This window comes from Marmota marmota, unplaced genomic scaffold (genome assembly GCF_001458135.2).
Source record: "Marmota marmota marmota unplaced genomic scaffold, marMar, whole genome shotgun sequence".
In the NCBI taxonomy this organism is placed as follows: domain Eukaryota; kingdom Metazoa; phylum Chordata; class Mammalia; order Rodentia; family Sciuridae; genus Marmota; species Marmota marmota.
In genome coordinates this window covers 1,488,285-1,508,913 of record NW_025999872.1, presented here as the reverse complement: position 1 = coordinate 1,508,913, position 20,629 = coordinate 1,488,285, and the positions used below count along the sequence as shown (strand labels likewise).

Genomic DNA, 20,629 nt, shown 5'->3' with positions numbered 1-20,629 from the left:
TTCATGTGCACACGTTGCTGGGGATGGGACCCGGGGCTTGTGCATGCCGGCAAGTACCGTACCACTGAGCTACATTTCCAGCCCTCTCCTCCTCAAGCCTTCCCTCAGTCCCTTTTTAAGTGAACCTTTGGCCAAAAAGGAAATGAAAGGCAGCCAGGACTGAGAATAAGTACTTTAGGCCCTTTTTTGCAGAGGGCATAACCCCAGTTGGGGCAGAAGTCATGAGTTCATGACCCAGTTCTGACCTCCCAGGTGTGGGACTTCTGAGGCAGCAGGGAGGCTGGAGTCTGGCCCCTCCCGTCTTTAACCTGTGAGGACCTGGAACACTAATGCTCTTCTTCTGTGAGGCCCCGTGTTGGCTCCTGGAATGCAGTATTCATTTGATGAAGAAACAGTCAGATTATTATTTCTGTGGTGCTGGGATGGCACTCAGGGCCTCCTGCGAGCGAGGCAAGTGCTCTACCACTTCCCTACATCCCAGGTGCCCTCGGGCTTTAGAGGCTCTCTACTGGCCAGATCCTCTGGGAGGAAAAGTTCATGAGCCCCTTGCCTAGGGCTGGCTGGAGGCTTATCTATGTTCTAAATGAACTCCTCAAGCCACTTGTGACCACCTGCATGTCAGCAGCTCCAGAATCACTCTCAATGTGGGCGTCCCATGTCCTGTCCCCTACTTGCCAGTGCCCACCCTCTCATGGCTGTGGTTCCCTGAGACAGTTTCCAAGACCTCCTGCTATTAGGCACTGTGGCCCTGCCCCAGCATAGAGGAGGCACAGCCCTGGGGCAGATGTAACAGGTTAAGTTTTATTTGAACTTTCAACTTGTTCAGAGAGCACAGGGCCCCCCTCCACACTCCAGGCCCCCTTCCCCATGTCCCCTCTCTGGGGAACACTCAGGGTACAATGACATGTGTCTCTGGAGTCCTTGGCCCCTTCCCGGCCCAGCACACCCCTTCACTCCCCTGCACTAAGGAGGGGAGGAGTGTGAGGAGGTGGGGGACCTGGAAGATTTGGATCAGAACGGTACATGCGCTGACGATAGCATCCGCTGCCACCTGCCCAGGGCTGAGGCCTGGGGAGGCCTGCAGTGGAGGGGTGGATTCATTGTGGGCAGCAGGCTCCCTCTGCAAGAGGCTCCCCACCTCAGCTCTGGGGCCCCTGGCCTCCTGCGTACCCATCCTTCTGAGGGTATGACTCTGAGGTAGATTTCACAGAGGGAATGTGGGTCGGTGGGGTGTGGGAAGGGGGTTAGCTCTTTGAAGTTGATCTCCNCGGGATTCATGCAGCATTCAAAGTGAGTGTTCAGGAGTGACAGGAGAGGACAGAGAAACAGCCAGTTGGGAGGAGGCGCCCTAGATCTTGCTGTTCTCCAGGTGGGAGTCAATGTGTTTGATGAGGGCATCATCCGGGTATCCGACAGGGAAACCCAGCTGGCACAGGGGGCAACTGCGGATGTCGGAGCCCACTGTCTCCATCAGCAGCTGTGGGGAGAAAAGGGAGTCACTTATGGACCCCAGTCCCCACCCATGGTCCCCAAATCCCAGTCTGCCCTTTCCCAGGATCTAAGGCAGGGAGGGCTACAGCATTCTGCAGGGGTCTGGGCACCTTTTTCCCAGCAACACCCCCAACCAGTTCAGCATCTCCTCCCCTATCCCAGGACATAGGTTCCTCAGGAGGTGTGTATAGGACAGTCATTGCTCAGCTTGCCAGGGCATCTGTAGTAATGAGGAACGTCAACACCCAGACAGGTGCCTGGGGTGACTAAGACACAGTTTCTGGATAACTCAAAGCAATGGATAATCCCAAACAATGTTCAACCCCAAAATAATTTTCTGACTGGCTTTGGAATATATTTTGGTCCTTCTAGGTGGCAAAGGTAGCTCTGACATTCAGGAAACTCATTATTTCAGTAAAATGATGAATCCCTGAGGTGCAGCTAGCTGTCTTCTAGGGCAGACAGAAAACAGCAGGGGCTCTGAGGCCTGAGGGAGGGAAGTCCTGTCCCTGTGATGACCCCTGACCCACAGCCTTCAGTATCCCCCTCCACAGGTACCAAAATAAGAGAGGTTGCTTGAGTCAGGCACAATGCAAGCTACCTTAGGCTCACTGCCTCCCAAACCTCTCTAAGGTAATTAGATATTAACTGCCCATTTGGCAGATGAGAAAATTGAGGATCAGAGGAGAAAAGTTATACAGTTCCCACAGCTATTAAATAGTGAAATTGAAATCAAAGCCGGGATCGAGGGCCATACCCTTCACAGCGCAATAGACAAGTCTCAGTGGTGCAGGCCCCAATTTCCCCAAACAAAAAGCTATGCAGAGGGAGGTAAAGGGACTTGTACTAAGTCTGGGGTCTAGGGAACAGGCCTCTGCTTATCAGGTGTGAATATTTCGCGTGTTGACACCCCAAGGGCAGGGTCCCCAGGACAGGACGGGACTCTTGGCCCTGCATCTCAAGGTGCGGGCCGCAGGTGTGTGCCCCACTCACGTTGATGGATGGCCAGGACTGCGCGTGCTCTGCGTGGGCATAGGCTGCGGCGGCCGGCGACTCCGGGATGGGGAAGCCGGCACAAAAGGAGGCGCAGCGGATGGTGCCCGCCTCGGGGCTGGGCGGGCTGGCGGGCATGGCCCACTCCTCCTCCTCCGAGGGCTGCTTCTCAAAGCGTAACCGGATGCCCNCCACTCCGGGACTGCTCCTGCAATAAGGTTCTCAGGATCCTCCCCTGCAGGGAACTCAACTCACGAAGCCGGCCCAGCTCCTCCGTCAGCTCGGTGTAGGCCAGCGCCAAATTCACCCTGAGGTCAGAGGGCAGGGAGTGGGACAGAGGAATGGGGACAGGGCTCTACAGTTCCAACTATGAAGGAAAAACTGGTTCTGTCACTGCACTGGGTCCCCACTCCAGGACCCTCCTATCCCAACTGCAGGAATTCTCTCTGCCTTTAAGGTTCACCTCAAATGCCACTTCTACCAGGGAGCCTCCATCTACTTCCAGAGACCCATTCCCCAGGCAGAGGCAGTGGTTCCCAGCCTAGGGGCTGGGATGGGGAGCAGAGAGATTGCCAGGGGTCCCCTATTCCCTATGTGCTCCAAGCATTGTCTGTGGCTAGATCATAGCTCACGCAGGTATGTGTGAATGTTTTCCTAATCTCTGCAAAAGCTGTGATGACAAATAAAACACAGATTCATCAAACAGCTGCCCTGAATTTATAGTAGCTTTTGTCACTGAGTTTTTTCATAGCACATACTAAAAGTATAACAGGAGCCATGTGCTGGGGGGAGGGGTCGATAAAAAGCATCATCACCTTTGAAAAGGCTGGGAACTACTGCTGTACAGCCTATCATGAGCCCATTTCTAAGACAAGACAGAGCCTCCTGGCTGGCATAGGTGCCAACTGATAAATATGACTCCAAGTTGGCCCCATTCTAGATCCACACTCTTGCCTGGACCTCAAAGCTGCCTTTGGCTCTTTTCTGCCTTGCACCTCCCAGGACCTCCTCCTACTGCACTGCACGCCTGCAGGGGGCACCCAAATTGAGCACCTCTCAAAGGCTACCTCATTCTAGAATGTTACTGGGAGTTCCTCAAGGGCAAGGATTATATCATTGTATTTATATTATCAGCACCTTGCCCAGGGCCTGGTACCCAGGAAATATTCACTAAGTTGATAATGAACTGAGCCTCTCTGTCCATTTCTTTTCCTTCTTCCCTCTCTTTCTGCTCAGACCTCCAGAGGAGAAACAGAGCTGTAACAGATTCTGGGTTTATTAAGGGACATCTCACCATGTCCTTTCCTTTGCTTTCTATGTCACTCTAACCCAGAACCATGAAAGATTTTTCACTCCAGTACCGCTCCTCCGCCTCGTCCACTGTGGCCTGCTCACCCACAGGGAGCCCCCTGACCTCACAGGAAGCTCTGCCATGGCCTTGGGTTCTGCCTTCCTTTCGGTTCCGGACTTGGACAGAGATTGGGATCTCCCTAAAAGCAGCAATTTGGGTTTATTTGACTCTCCCCACCTCCCCAACTCCAGAACAGACTTCTAGAACTTTGGAAGTCTGAGTTGGAGGGCAGTAGTAGATATCACTCCATGTGACTCTCCTCCTCGGTAAGGAAGGACCTCTTGCTCCAGGACAGAGGTCAGGGAGCAGCCAAAGTTCTCCAGCCCCAAAGGCTGTCCCCATCCCATGGCTATGGGGATGGGATGGGGTGAGGGCAGAAGTGAGGCCAGTCTTAGGAGTGCAAGGAAAGATGTCCATGTGTTCCTGTGCTTTTGTCAAATTCCAAAGGGAATGAGGGCAAATTGTGAGTTTAGGGCTTCAGAAGGCAGGAAAAGCCCAAGTGGAGAGGGCAGATAGTGAATGCACTCCTCCACTGACCTGCTGGCTGGCACTCTACTAATTCTGGCACAGGGCTGGAGGGTGGGGGGAAAAAAGTCCCCTTAACAACAAAACCATCTTCAACCAATTTGGGCCAAAGCTGGAGTCCTGCACACAAGCAGGGAGTCTAAGGGACGAGTCCACTTCTTAGGGAAGATGATTTCTCCCCACCCATCTTCAGAGGGATAAGAAGTCCTAGGAACCCTCACCCAAATCCTGTGGCCTGCGATCCCACCACATCTGGGCCCCCTAAATGTGTCCTGTGTTCCCCCACCTCATCTTACAGGTCTGTGGGAAGAAATGGCATCTCTCCCATGACTGTAGGTCCATGTATGCCCCACATCAAACTGGGGACTCCCCAAAGGAAGTCTCCTCCTTTCAGACTAAGGGAATCTGAAAGCAGGATATATGTCTCTTGTCAGACTGGGGCTACAGAAGGGCAGGACTATGCTATCTGTTCTGGGGAGGTAGGACACGTTGGGCAAGGCACTGATAGTGTCATTCTCCATCCAGGCTGCCACAGTTGCTCTCCCCATCCACCTTCCCTGCTGTATCTCAGGTGACAGATACAGGTCGTTGACTTCACACCCCACCTTGGAGATCTCACCTGCCACACTCAGTTCCCAGGCCCCGTCTCTCAGCAGCAACCCCAGTTTCCACCGCCTGGGTCCTGGTACCCTCCTCTCCCGAGCAAAAAAAAAACCAGGAAATCCAAAGCAGCAGCCCCTAACTCAGAACGCTCGGCCCCTCTCTCCGAGTGGACACTAGGGGCCTAGGGCAGACTGGTTCTCTCCTCCAAGAGGTCCAAGCCACCCTCACAAAGATCCTGAGACCCTGGGCAGGGTGAGGGTCCCGACCTCCTCCTGATGCCTCATGGCCATGTGGGACCTCCCTTTTCACTGGGCATCTCTCCCTCCTCAAGATGCACATGCCCAGGCTGCTGAATACGCTAACAACCTGCATGACTCACTGAAAACACTGCCAATTCAGTGGAAAAAATCTCAACTTCACAACACGACCCAAGAGCTGCACACGTGCAACTAAATGCACATCCATTTCCTGGCCCACACCTGAACACTTTTTCCATCACCATGCCTTTGGGAAGAGTGGGTCAGGTGAAGGGCAGCAGATAGCTGCAATATGGTGCTTCTCGATTGCTTAAATTAGGAAAAGTTCTGAGTCTGTCAGAACCTGAGAGGGACCCAAGGAGAAAAAAGAAAACAGATGATTTGTACAGGTGCTGATCATGGGCCAGGCACTGTGCTACGAAAATCATTTGTCTTCACAACAACCCTACAATGTTGCTACTGTTATCACCTCCATTTTTCAGATGAGAAAAGTGTGACACACTTGACCAACCAAAGTCCTTAAATCTTCGAAGTGGTGGAGCTATTGGGATGGAAGTTCTGGCCTCCTGGACTCCAAAGTCCAGATTACTGACCACTATACATACACCTCCCAAAGAATCAGCAAAGATGAGAGCGAAAAAGCAAGAAGGCAACAGAAGGGCAAAAAGAGGCTGGGGAACTTGGAAGTGACCTGGGAGCCCTGAGAACTGCCTGGGAAGGGGAGAAGAAGGTGCTAGACATGCATAGAAGTGGAAGATGAGAGCGGTTAAGAGCTGGCTCAAGGTCACATAGCAGCGGTGGCACACAGCAGGGATTCAAACACTTGCTCTTGGCACCTCAGCCCACTAGGCTGGCACCTTCAGAGGAGCCAGAGTGCAAATGGCAGAGCTGGCACCCTCGGCTGCAAATCATTCCACTCTTCATTGACCTATCCTTTCATTCATTCTTTTCACAAGTAACTGGGGTATCTCACAATAAGCATTGTTGTTACTGATAAAGCAACTAAGATCAGTTAGATTAGAGATCTAAGCATCCTCCTTTAGGCCTCTTTCTGCCTCAAACCAGCTTTTGAGACCCTTGGGCTCTCCATGCTGGCTGCTACACTGGAGCTGGTGAGGAGGTGAGGATGCAGCAGGGTCAGAATTCAAGCTAGTGTGACGCGATTAGACCCAAAGAGAGGCTTGAGGTTCTAAAGGAAGCTGGGTTGGGGTCAGACTAAGCAGAGGGTTATGAGCTCACTGATGGTTCACTGTGGGTAGATATGAAGTCAGGGCTAGGATAGGGTAAGAGTCAGGGATGGGTTCAACATTAGGGTTAGGACTGGGGTCAGGACTACAGCTTGTCCCATGATCAGAATCATCATCTGATTGAGAACTGAAAAAACAGCAAGCCAGAATTCCCAGCCCTTCCATCCCTGCCCAGAGCTGCCCACCACTGCCCCAGCCACCTCACCCTGTAGGGGGAATTCAGGGGCCAAACTTTCCACCACCCACAGGCACACCCAAGCATCAGTCTTCCCGCCCCGACCGCCCGACCCTCTGGGAGGGGACCACAAGCACCGGGCGGGCCGTGGAGCGGACTTGAGGTTGCGGGCTGGGGGAGGAGGAAGTCGCTCTGCAATAAGCCAGTGCGCCACCACTTCCTTTCCGGGCGCCTTGAGTCCTTTACTCTCCTCGACCAGCTATGACTTGCGGTCCCCAGAGTACTTCATGGCAACCCCTGCCAGGTTTCCAGCACAGCTAGATATCTAATGTGCCTAGAAGCTTCCCCAAGTGAAGAGGAACAGAGCAGCTCACTGCAGGGCAGGAACCAGGGTCCCCAATGGCCCAGGACTGTCCCGTTCACGCTAGTTACCCCAGCATAATTATTAATAGCGCCCCCTTTCACTTTCAAAAGTGATCCTATTTGGTCAACAAATCACATGGTGCCCCCCCCCCCATAAAGGCCTCCTACAGAATAACCTGACGAGGAAAACCACGAGGTCCCACTGCCCCCACCTGCTCGGACCTGCTTGGCATCTGCATTGCAGTTCTCGGGTTCCTGAACTTCTCTGCAACTCATGTTGTTTATGAGAACGAACCGAGATCTTGAATGCCCAGCCTCACCTAGCACCTCACCTAGCATCCTGCTCAGACGAAGAATGAGGAGTCCTTGTGGACAGGCAGGGAAAGGGACAAACCTGTTTTGAGACTTTTTTTTTTTTGAGACACTAGCTGAAAACTTGGTTTAAGGAGGAGGAGTGTTCGTGCAGTTTCCCATCAGGGAGACAGCAAGCAAGAACTGCTCTGGCAGGCCTGGTTGGCAAGCTGGGGGTTGAAGCCCACCAGTCCCTCAGACCCGCTTCAGAGCCCTTCCCAGCTCTCAGGGAGCCTGGAGGCTGCAAGTGCTCAAGGGTTAATTCCTCAAGGGTTAACACCGCAACACACACACACACACACACACACACAGGGTACCCAGGCTGAGGGAGACTTGAAAGAAAGGAAGTAGGGAGGGTGAGAAGCATGAAAGGGGAGGCCCTGGGCCCGCTGGTTCTGGGGCATGAGGCTAAGCTCAGGGTACATAGGGGTCTCCAACTTCCGTCCTGACCCACCCCACACTGCCCTTGACCTCCGTGCAGAGTTTCCATCCTCTCTCTTGAGTTCACACTTCTCCCCCACCACTAACCGCAGCCCACGCAGAGGCTTGTGGGCGGAGAGAGGGGGGTAGGAGGGGTGGACGGAAAAGGGCCCAGGCTACAACACTGAGCCCCCCACGTTGGGAAAAAGAAAGACCTATAGTTTATAGTTTCCCCTCACCACCCATACTGAGTCCCATTTTCTAACTGGGGTCCCTCCCTAATAAGCCCCCTCCCTCACTGGGCCCTCACACCCCTCAGAGGGCCCCTGGAGTCTCATCCCCCTCAGGCAATCCCACGACTCCCCCTCCCCCTCAGCATTAATAACACCCTCAAAAAGTCCCACTCAGGAACTAGAGGGGAGTGGGCCATGGGTTCTGCACCTGCCACCTTGGCTGGGACCCTCCTGGGGTCTTTAGCTCTCTGAGCATCCTAAGAAGCTGGTGGGCTCTGCTTCCACCTCCTCCCTTATCATTGCTGCTGGCCCCTGAGACTCTTGGCATCTGGGGCAATTTGTCCTGCTGGCCTCTGGCCACCAAGAACCAAGGGGACCAAAGGAAATCTTGCCCCAAGGTCAGACCTGGAGGGTGGCAGCCTGTTCAGGTCTGGGCACCTATTTACAGGGGGACATTGAGGGCCACAGTTTGTGGACCAGGAACTAGGAAGGAAGGGACCAGGAACCTTAAGGCTGAGCTGTATCCCAGGCCTGCTCCCTAGCATGGACAGCACCAGGAAGGGGATTCACAGAGGATAAGTACAAGGGAACTGTTTATTTAATGGTTTGCGGTACTGGAGATTTAACCCAGGGGCGCTCTACTACTGAGCTACGCCTTTTTTTTATTTCTATTTTGAGACAAGGCCTTGCTAAATTGCCGAGGCTGGCTTTGAACTTGCAATCCTCTAGGCTCCCTGAGTTGCTGGGATTCCAGGTGTGTGCCACCCTGCCAGGCTAAGAGAGGTGTTTAGTGGTGAAGATTCCCAGAGTCAGCCTAGCTGCCCTAGTGTTCAAGCCGATACGGAGGCACCTTTTAGGATTCAAGAGAATCCCAAAAGAATAAGATAGACTCAGGAACCATGTCTCCCCACCTCAGCTTTTACACCCCAACTCAGGTAATCCAGCCCCAGCATAACACTCCTGGAAAATCCCACCTGTAAATTCTCATTAGTCTGCAGGGTCAGGGGAAGCAGAAGGAAGAGGGGGTTGGTGGGAAAGGCAGCCCACAGCAGGTGACCAAGGCTTTCTCAGGTGGGAGGGCAGGAGGTAGCCCTCGGGAAGTGCCAATTACCAAAAGGAGCTGAGTTTATAAGAAACTAAAACTACTGGGGGAGTGAGGACTTCCTCTGAGAATCAGCCTCTGCCAAGTTGGGGCTGTCCAGAGAAACCCGGCCTGAAAGGCAGGCATGCTGGGCAGGCAGAGCCAGGCTGCTGTGGACGCAGTGATCAAGGAGGGCTATGGCTCCGTGGGAACCACAGGAGGAGAGGATGGCACAGCCTCCAAAGCACATTATGGGATGAGTTCTCTCCACTCAGCACATACCCTAGGGACCCCCATCCCTTCTCTGCCCTTTCCCACCCATCTACCTCACCACCCTTTCACTCTCATTAATGACTGGCTCCAAGCCAGGAGAGAAACTTGGGGTCCAGAGAGGGGAAGCCAAAGCCACTCTGCAGCCTGGAAAGGCCTGGGACTCAAAGCCTGAATGGTCACACTTGGCTCTGCCAAAAAGCCTCAGAGTTCCAGAGCCTTCATTGCTGGTCTTATTAGAAGGGATCAGACTCAATGACGTGTAAGGGGGCCTGCCATATGACTTCTGGGGTAAGCTGGGATTCTAGAATATTTGGGTATGTGTATGTCCAGGTCTGGACACATGGGCAAGATGGGCCCAGAGCCCTAGGCACAGCTAGGGCAGACCCTCCACAGGGGCCCTCACACTCCCTCAGTAGCCTAACTGAGGGGTACCACCCAGCAGTCCCACACACTGGGTTCTCACCCTCTCAGATATCACAGCTCCACCCAGGCCCTCACCCCAGGGTGGAGACGGAGATGAGGGGTATCCCCAGCTGTCCAGAAGCTGTGAGGAAGACCAGGAGGATGATTGCTGGGAGGGATGACCCCTGGAGACCTGGAGCTGTGTATGCTGTGTGACAGAGGGTTAGTTCCTGCCCCTTTCTGGGCCTCAGTCTTTTCCTTCAATGCACGTAAGGAGTATGTGCCACTGGCCTCATCTCAGAGGACTTGAGCGGAAGGAGGTTTGAGCTCTATTTCTCAGAAAGTAGGAGAGGAGGAGATCGGCTGCAGATGTGAAAAGCATCAGGCGCCACCACTGCTGGGTGGCCTTGTGTCCCGCTGTTAGGTCCTCACCAACAGAGCTCCCACACTACTTCCTGCTGCCCTTCTGTCCTGACAGGATTCCAAGGTACCTTCTAGTTCCCCTGACTACTGCTGTGTGAATCCAAGGAAGACCCCACCTCTAAGCCAAGGGTTGCTCTCTTCCAAGACAAGTAGAAAGGGCACAGCAAATCTAGCACGAGGCCATCTCCTTCCTCCTCAATAGGGAGGGAAGAGTACTCGGGCCTTGTTCCTGCTATAGAAAAATGGGGCCCCAAAGAGGCCCCTAAACTCACCAGAGCACAAAGAACGTAGCAACAAAGTCATTGAGTAAACATCTCTCAGCCCCTGATACCTCAAGAAGAAATGGACTTGGTCCCAGAAGAAGGCAAAAGGAACATCCTAGAACCTGAATACTCCAGAACCCACCTCCTTCCAGGTATGGACACAGAAGACAAGTGACCGAGACACCATACCCCTGAGGCCTGGGCTAGAAAGAAAGGTCATTCAAATAATGCAGAGGGATGGAAAGCAAACCTAAGGGGTACCTGGGATATACCTCCCCAGGTTAAGAGGGCAAGGGTTACAGATGTGACTTACTGATCGTCCCCAACTCTCTTCACCCACGCCATGTCCCGCTCTGACTGGTTGGTGGCCAGATCCTAAGGGGGAAGATCAAGAGGTCAGAGCCTAGCCTTACCCTTTCCTGGACCCCTTCTCGGCCATTCTGTCTGCACTCCTGGATGTCTAAGGTTGCTCTGTGCCCTCTGCCTTTACCTGGGCCCGGGTCTCTTGTAGCTGCTTCAATTCCCCCTGCAGCCGCTCACATTCCGCCTGGAGCTGCTCCTCCCGGAGCTGAGCCCCCCGAGCTTCTCCCTGGGCAGCCTCCAAGGCCTCTTCCAGCTGCCGACGTTCCAGCTCACTCACACTCGGTGTGGAGCCAGGCCAGCATGCTGTCAGGGGACAGGACAATGTCAGGTTGGACTTAGCTGCCTCGACTGATATCCAGATCCACACAAAATGAAACAGGTGGAGACTACCGAGAAAAGCCAGGACAGATACCCAAGGATGAGACAGACTGCTACAAAGGGAGTGAGGAGGGAGGGGCTGACTGCTGTTTCTAACCTGGCTGGAGGCCAGGGGGGGAATGAGATGACCTCTGGAAGACATCCCAGACCAGACTGAGCAGCTAGGATATTCTCCCTGGGCCTCTCCTAACCACAACCTCAGACAGGCAAGGAACGCTGGGTGGGGGCACCCTCTGCTGGCGAACCCAAGAATTGCAACTGGTAGCCGGGCACCTATCAAAAATGGCCAAGTGGGAATGTCAGTGGGAGAAATTAGGGAAACAGTGTTTGCAGTGAAAAAACAGTTGGAAAGGGAAGATGGGATGATTGTGGGAGAAAATTAAGGTATTATAACAGGGTTTTAGGTAAGCTACTGGTGTCCAGTGGTGTCCAAATGTGGATTTGGCTTGGGGACTTGGGGATTGGGAAGTCAGGGGTCACTGAGATCTCACCGTGACCCAAGGCAGATCCCCCTCTCAATGCCAGGTAGTGCAGGTCCAGATCAGCACAGGGTGGGGCAGAGGCAGGCGGAGGGCTCAGGCTAGGGAAGGCTGCATCCCGGAGGCCTTGTTGTTGCCGCAGCTGCTGTTCCAAACCACAGATCTGCCGCAGGTGGGTTTCTACCAGGGCCCGCTGCAGACAGAGGAAGAGGGTTGAGGGTCTGCACAGGCCTGACAGGGACTCCCCACACCCACGACAACGCCATGTCTGTATAATCATCATTCTCCAAACTGGAGCAGAGGCCACCAGATCACACATCCCATACTCTTGCTCCAAGTGGCCATGGGTGTGAGGCCTCTTCTTCCAGCAACTGCAATGCAGATGTTTCTGGCTACTGCCCCTGGCAAGGTCAGAGCAAATATCTCTGTCTTATGAATTCTCATAAGAACATTAAGCCTCCCGAGCACAGTGGTGCACGCCTGTAATCCCAGCAACTTGGGAGGCTGAGGCAAGAAGATCACAAATTTGAGGCTGGCCTCAGCAACTTAGCAAGATCCTGTCTCAAAATTTAAAAAAATAAAAAGGGCTAGAGATATAGTTCCATGATAAAGTACCCCTGGGTTCAATCCCCAGTAACAAAATACCCACAAAACTTGAAAAAACAAAAACAAACAACACTCAGCCTTGTGTCCAGTCACTGCCACCCTGTAAGATGTAGGCTGTTTGTATGTGCAGCTTAACTACTTCTGGGTTTCATCTACCTCATGTATAAAATGAACAGCAGTACCATGCCTACCTCTTATGATGGTTTTGAAAGCTAAAATAAGTAAATATGTGTTCAGATATAGGAACAGGGCCTGGCACACAATAAGCCATATGAGCATTTATGCTTACTAAAGCAAAATTGTTTGTTTGTTTGTTTGTTTGTTTTTCAGCACTAGGGATAGAACCCAGGGTCTCACACAAGCTAAGTAAGTACTCTACCACTAAAATACATCCCCAGCACCAAAACAAAACATTTTTACACAAACACCCAGTTACCCTCATTACAGCTCAGAAGGGTTATTATTTGCCCCATTTTTCAGAGAGATGGAAGTTAAGTGACTTTACTGCGGTCATAGCTAAGAATTGGCAGAGACCAAGTTTCTTGATTCTGACACCTGCTCACATGCACAGTCACATGTTGACTGATTCATACACACACCAAGACCCGTCCCAGCTGTCAGACACTTCTGGTCTCCTTTGTGATCACTCATATCACCTCCCAGGCGCAGTGCTACAGGCACAGGGTAGACCCAGCATGAGGGTCAAACATTCACACACAGTGTCCCATAGGGTCACTACATGACCAAATACAGTCACTCATAAGCTGGATGACACACAGAACCTCACTTGCAAAACCAAGTGGGCACTCAGATACAAGAGGAGTATGAAATGGGGTCACACAATCACAGGGTCAGAATGCTCACAGCAGAACCACACACCCACAACACCTGGCAACACCCTCCAGCACCCCTGCTCCCTGGTCCTCACCATCTCCCCCAACTCTGTCTCCAAGTCGCTCTTCTCCACACAGAGTTTCTCATAAGCCTGAATCATCTCCCCGAGCTGTTCTTCCTGCTCCTTATTCTTCTGCAACTGGAAAGGCCCAGAGGGCATATCAGAGTCATGCCTATCCTCAAATGAGCTCCCCACACTTCCCACCCCATGCCTACCACCCCGACTCCCAGCACTCTATGAAGGGGCAGGAGGAGCTGTAGCTGGTTTGGGTAGAACTGTAGACATCTCTGATCAAAGAAACAGAAGGCCAGAGGCTCGAGTGGGGTGACAGCATGGCAGTGGGTATCAGCAATAGGAAGCTCAGGGAGCTGGGCTAGATGGGGATCAAGGACTCACCTCATGCTGGAACTGGTTGAGCCGTTGCTGCAGACTGACCTTCTCCACCTCCAGCAGGGAGCCATCCTTGATTTCATACAGAGAGAAGCCGTGCTCCTCTCCAAAGTCACTGATCAGCGGGTACTGCAGGAAGGCAGGTTCTCAGGAGGGCTGAGCTTGGCTTCCTGCCCATGCCTGGGCCTCTTCATGCCCCCAACCCCACAATCTGCCTCAGAGTGTCCAATTTCCCCTCCCATTCTCCGGTAAGATCCACCACTCCAGAGCAGATCCTTCATGATTGTTGCTGGGTCACATCCCTCAGAGAGGACTGCCTCTCAACCTCTCTTCTGGATACCTGGAATCTCTACTGGACACCCAGTTCCTGCTACCATCCCCCCACAACCCATACTACTACCTTCCTGTCTCCAGATGCTGACCTTGACCTCATAGACTTTGAGGCGGCGTCGAAGGGTGGCATTCTCCCTCTCCAGGCCCCCTAGCCGCTCCTTGATGTCCCCGTAGGCTGTGATGAGGGCAAAGTGGGAGGCAGAGCACATGTCTCCACCCAACGAGGGGTCTCCAGGACCATCCAGCCACACCTCGCTGGGCCCTAGGGCCTCCTGGGTCAGGATGCTGATGTCCTCCTCAAACATGGACTCCATGGTAAGGGCCACAGCCCAAACTGGGCCTCCTGGGAGAATAGGAACAATGTGGAGAGGAACACCTGGCACTTGTCCTCAGATCACTCATGCTGGCCAGAAGCATCCTGTGGATAGCTGAAAAGCAGCCTGGAAGATTTCTGCCCAGAGTTAAGTGGGGGACTGCCACAGCCCTTTCCCAGATGGCTAAGCCCCATCCTCTCTGCTGCCACTGTCTTGGTGGGGAGGGTAGGGGGAAGAGGGCAGGAATCACATGAAGACTTGCGAGTGGGGGAGCAGTGACAGTTGACAAATAGGGACAAGAAAGCCAGGTCAGCAGCAGGATCCTTGCAGAACCCAGGGAGACCTGTAGATGAGAGGGCCTTCCCAGCATGACACATCCTCAGACCCTTTTCCACCCCAGACCTCACTTCCCCAAGTACCTCACCAAGCAGCTCATCCCAGGCCTGTGGCACCTCAGCTCCTCCCTAAGGAAGGCCCAGTCAGCCTCTGGCGAGCCCCCGCCCAACTTCCCCGCTTCCTCCCGCAGGATCCCAGAGTTCAGGAAAAGGAAGTGCCTCCCCCTCTTGCACCGGGGGCCCTGGCAACCGTCCAGGCGCTCATGGCCCCTGACCTGGGACCTGCAGGAAGTCCTTGGCCGAGTGTCAACGGCAGCAAACTGGACAAGGGGACTCAAGTGATGAGGGACGTCAATAAAGTCCCCAGCCAGTCCCAGAGTGCCGGCACACAGGGAAATAGGGCGCCCTGGGAGGGGACAGGAATGACTCAGGGCTCCCGAAAGGAGTAGGCAGCGAGGGGGTGCGTGAGTACTTCTCCGGGCCCTGTTTATGAATGTGTGGTGGCTGGCATGTGGGGGGAGTGTGTGTCTGTGAATGAGTGTAGGTGTGTCACCGTCAATGAGTGCTTTTGCGGGGCGAAGAGTGGGGGTACGGAGTTAGGAAGCGGCCGGGAAGCTGTGTGTGTGCGCGCGCGTGTGAGCACGCGTGCGTGAGCGTGTGGGAAGGGTGGGCACGTTCGGGCCGTGTGTCACGTGAGGCACTAAGGGAATGTCCGAGGTGTGTGCGCGCGTTGGAGCGTGTGTGCGCCTGGGAAAGGGGGCTCGGCGGTGAGGCGCGAATTCAGACAGTGGGGTCTCTGACCTCCCCGAGCTGCGCTGCAGGAGCTTAGGGTGCAAGGGCTCAGGCCCAGGCCCCAACAACCCCCCGTAACCTCACCTAAGTACCAGGGAAACGCGTGTGACTGGGTCTGAGTAAGAAGTGTGTGCGCGTGTTTGTAGGGCTGGCCCCACCTTTAACCCTCTCCTGCCCACGCCATCCCCTCCCCCTACTCTGCTCTCCGGCGCTCACCACACCCCCTAGACCCCGGCCCGCCACCTCTGGCCCACCTCCACTTGCTGGCTCTGTCGCCCGGGCCGCCCCACCAATGCCGCCTTCCTCCGCATTCTTCTCCCGACACCCCAGCGGCCCGGCGGAGCGCGATGGAAGGCGGCTGAGGAGGGGGTGCCTCTGCCGGCCCGGGCCCCTCCTGCGGCCCCTTTAAGAGCCGCCCTTTAAACCCCTTCAGCTCGGCTGACAGAAATTGTCGCCCCTCCCCTCTCGGGCGCTGAGACCGCGCGGCCCCCTCCCCCACTGCTGGGCGAGCCCCGGGCCCCCGGCTGCCCTCCCGGGGCCGGGCAAGGGGCTCCGGAGGCGGTGCGGCCTGAGGAGCGCCGGCTGACGGGGCCGGGAGAATGCGAGCGGAGGACGCCGAGCTCTTCCCCTCCCCGCCACCCAGTGCAAACTGCCTGCCAACCTCCCGCCCCCTCCCCGGCCTCCCCGCGACCCCCAGGGCCCCGCGCGGGCGCCGATCCCTTCCCCCCTCCCTCGCCCCGGCCGGGGACTCACAGCTGCCGCCGGTTCCTGCTTGTAATCGCAGCGTACCCCCTCTGCCTGCTCCCTCCCCAGACGGGCACCGGTGCCCCCACCCCCCTGGCACCGCGCTCTGCTCCTCGCCCTGTCGCCGCCGCCGGGTCTCCTCCCCACCCCCCACCCCTCCCCCTAACCCCCTCCTTCCCTCCCGCCCCGCTCCTCCTCCGCCGCCGCCGCCGCCGTCTCCTCCGCCTCCTCCTCCCCGGCTGCTCCAGGTTTCTCCAGCTGGGAAGGCGCCCCGGACCCCGCCGCTGCCACCACCACGTGGCGAGGGGCGGCGGCCCCCGCGGTGCGGCCCGGCCTGGCAGCGCGCCCGGCGCCCACCCGCTCCCTGCAGAGCGGCCGGCCGCGCGGCGCCCCCCTTCCCGACGCCTCGCAGCGCAGTGTGGCGTGGTGGCGTGTGTTGGGGGCGTCTGCGGACAGTGCAGGGGTGCTGCTGGTGTTTTGCCCGTTTGGTTCGGGGCTGTGTATTTTGAGAGAAAGTGAGGTTGGTTGTTTGCATGGTTTTAATCTTTGCTCATTTGAGAAGAAAATTGTTAGACCTGTCTACTCCTCTGCTCTGGGAGGAGGGGGCACTGAACACAGGGTGCAGTCGGAGAGATTAGTTAAATCTGTAACTTCGAAAGTAAGAGTGAACTAAGATCAAATGTTCATTTAGGAAGACGGACATCCCCCCCCCCATATCACACAGAAGTGTCCACAGGCCAGAGAAATGAAGAAACAACATATTTTACCCTTTCCACAAAGATTATTTGAGCATCTGCCAAACCGCTGGGCAGGAGACACAAGTTTGTTACCCTGCCCCCACTTTCCCACTGTGTGACCTTGGGTAAGTTATTTAACCTCTGAGTTAGATTGGATATCATACTCTACCCCTCACCCTTATTGGGGAAGAACAGGGATCAGGACTAAAGGTACACTGTGAATGACTGGAAGGTGTTAATGAGTCATTTTAATTCCCTGGTAGATTAAAAAATGTACAGAGTTAGGGTCAACCTAGCCGCAGGTGGGGAATGACCAGGGGAAATTGGAAGACTGTGACTAAAAAGTATCCTCAAGAGATGTGGAAGGAAACCCTGCAAGGGGGCATAGCCCAGGGAGGGGGCTCTTAGTGGGGTCAGCATTTTGTTATAAACGCTGCTGGGATCCTTTTTGATTGGGGGGGCTGTATTGGAGAGGGGGAGGATGAAAGAAAAGGTCTCTTGCATCCTGTGAGCTTTGAAAACGCAACAGCAACTGTCATTTTCACTGTGGGGAGAAGACTGGACTAGGATAAGCAGCGCCCCCCCAGGACCGCCAGCAAGAGCTCTCTTCAAAGGATTTCTCACTGGTTTCCTCCTCCTCCTCCTCCTGCTGGCTTCCCTTGCAGCCTTTCCTGCTGGCTGCTCCCTTTTATAGACCAGAAGGGAAGGCAGGTCAGCCCTTGCCCTCCCAGGCACCAGCTTTCTCTGAGCCATGTGGAATGACCCACCTACCCTCTAGATGTGAAGGCTGTGATGTGTGTCTTCCCCTAATCCAAGGGTGAGGCAGATGTCCCCTTCCTCAGTGCTCACAAGTTCTCTTCTGAAACAGACCAGGAAAGATTGGAGTGTAGGCCAGAAGGTGTGATGGGGTTGTCTCTGAGACCCTCAGTGAGCACTGACTTTGCCACAAACGTAAAATCAACTGACGAGCTATCCCTTCCTTGCTGGAAAAGGCAGTAAGTCCAAGTACCCTCTGAGCACACTCTAGAATGTCATCAGCCCCTGCTGCTACTTGGATGCTTAGGGTACAGCCTAAATAAAGTCACCTGGTGAGATGGAGCCAAAGAGTTCTAACCTGGCAGGTAGAGGGGCAAAAACCAGAGATTAGGCCTGGTTCAAGTGCTCTAACATGTCCCTCAGCACCAGATCTGGACCTGATCTCATTATATTCTCCCCATTGCTAGTTCTGTTGATCACACCAAACAGATAAATTTGGGAGCAGGGACTGTGTCCCATACAGCTTTGTATACTTGGGCACCCTGAGGGTACTTGTTCATTATACGCTTACTCAACAAAGATTTTTTGAACACCTATGTGTGTTCAACACTGGAAATGCTGTGATGAGCATGTCTCTCTTGACCTCATGTAGCTTATACTCAGAAGGGTCAGAAAATTAAAAAGACAAATCATTAAGACAATTACATATTCTGATAAAAGGTAAAAGGAATAAACGGGCAGCAACAGAGAAGAATAGGAGGACAAAATTGCTTCAGAGTCACCCAAGGTCTCCTGATGTGATGGCATTTAAGCTAACTACTAAAAAGCTAAGGGCAGGGGTTGTAGCTCAGTGGCAGAGCACTTGCCTCGCTTGCGTGAGGCACTGCCTCAGCACCACATAAAAATAAATAAATTAAATAAAGATATTGTGTCCACCTACAACTGAAAAAATATTTTAAAAAAGATAAGAACGGGGCTGGGGATGTGGCTCAAGAGGTAGCGCACTCGCCTGGCATGCTTGCGGCCTGGGTTCGATCCTCAGCACCACATACAAACAAAGATGTTGTGTCCGCCGAGAATTAAAAAAAAATAGATATTAAAAAATTCTCTCTCTCTCTCTCTCTCTCTCTCTCCCACTCTTTCTTAAAAAAAAAAAAAAAAAAGAAGGAATTTTCTTCGAGTGAATCAAGGGATGAAATTATGTGACTTGAGAGTCATTGCTTCACCTTTCTAAGACAGCTGGAGATTGGTGAGAATCCCCCCTAAGACTCTTAATAACTATCCAGGCTCATCATGGAGACAGAAAAAAGTAGAATCCAGGGGTGTGGCAAGGGGAGGGGAGGTGGAAAAGGGAAAGGCAAGCCTGGGGAAGCATTGTCAGGCAGTTGTGAAACCTTCCTCACTGGCCTTCCCAGGGGCAGTGAGAGAGGACCAACTGCTAGTCATTACTGGTAAGAGAGAAAGCAGGGCCCTAGCAAGTTTCCACCTAGGAAGCCATCAGGGAGATACTGTCTCCCACTTCCATGACTTTTGCTCTGGAGAAAGACTTTTTCTTTCTTGTCCCATTCTTGCCTGCAAAGAGTAGGAGGAGGTAGCGTTAGACTGAATCAAAATAAAACCCAGATGACTCAAATAGAATCTGGCTAGCAGAAAAATTGATTAGACACATGTGACAATGCAGGATCCAGTGCCACCTTCACCCCCCTCCTCAAGTTCCAGACCTTAGGAAATTAGGGTCACTGAAGAACAATCCTGGGCCTCCAAGTACAGTTGTAGGTCTCCCAGCTGACCAGAGGCAGGAAGATTGCAAGTTTGAGACCAGCCTCAGTTAGGACAGCAGGGGAGGACTCATTCCTTCACCAACTCCCCAAATTCTTTTACAGGTTATACAAGGCCTCTAATTGAATTAGGAGGGTTTGGTTGGAAATAGGGTTTGTTGTGTTTTGTTTACAGCTCTCTATATGCTTTCTCCACAGTTATGTTTATGTCTATCTCCCCAAATTTTTATTTTTGTTTTGCAGCGCTAGGGATGGAACCCAGAAGCTTGCACATGCTCAGCAAACGCTCTACCACTGAACTACATCCTCAGCCCCTGAATCCCCCCAAAATTATATTGGGGCTGGGGATATAGCTCAGTGGTAGCACTTGCTGAGCATGTGCAAGGCCCTGGGTTCCATCCCCAACACTACAAAAAATTATATTGAATTGTTGACCACTTCCTATGTATTATCCACTAGAACAATCGCTCCATAAGAAAGAAATTTTGTTTAGTTTGCTGCTGTACCCTCAATGTCTTGAACAGGGTCTGGTATATAAATAGTTGTTGATTAATTGATTAATTATGTAGCATTGAAGGCCCTGTGCTAAGAACTTTATGCATTATCTATAATTTGGATTCTTGTTTCACAGATGAGGAGACTATAGTTCAGAAAAATTGAAGAATTTTGATTTGGGAGGCTGAGGCAGGAGGATTCCAAGTTTGAGACCAGCCTCAGCAACTTAGCAAAGCTTAAGCAAAAGTGAAAAATGAAGAAAGAGCTGGGGATTAGGTCAGTGGTAAAGCACCCCTGGGTTCAATCTCCAGTACCAAAATAATAATAATAATAAAGTTGAAGAATTTGCCCAAAGTCACACTCAAAAAGACTAAAATATTGCAAAGGACAGTGCTCAGAAAAGAGGAAGCCTTGCTCATTGCTATGGAGAGCTTATTGACACAAAGCCATTTCTTTTTTTTTTTTTTTTTAATATTCATTTTTTAGTTTTCTGCGGACACAACATCTTTGTATGTGGTGCTGAGGATCGAACTCGGGCCGCACGCATGCCAGGCCAGCGCGCTACCACTTGAGCCACATCCCCAGCCCCACAAAGCCATTTCTTAATTCTCTCTTAGGATGGTGACAGGCTGCCCCTCTGCATCTAGAACTCAGGCTGCTGCCAAAACTGAGATGTACTTTCCTTTCAGACAAAGGTCTGTTTCACAGAGGACAGCTCAGCTGGGGAACCTGTGGTCAAAGAGCACCTGGTAGAAGGACCAGCTTGGGCTTTGTGGGCCTCCT

At 53.2% G+C, this 20,629-nt stretch overlaps 1 protein-coding gene across 1 annotated transcript; it reads right to left on the bottom strand.

Moving 5' to 3' along the window:
* Positions 1–1,266: 1,266 nt before the first annotated feature.
* On the bottom strand, positions 1,267–15,536 carry Tbkbp1 (TBK1 binding protein 1). The gene is given in 9 exon segments (XM_015506695.2): positions 1,267–1,477; positions 2,485–2,669; positions 2,671–2,792; positions 10,765–10,826; positions 10,942–11,117; positions 11,684–11,864; positions 13,206–13,310; positions 13,569–13,691; positions 13,985–15,536. Coding segments are annotated over 9 exon segments (1,308 nt in total). The 5' UTR covers positions 14,210–15,536; the 3' UTR covers positions 1,267–1,348.
* Between the last annotated feature and the right edge of the window lie 5,093 nt (positions 15,537–20,629).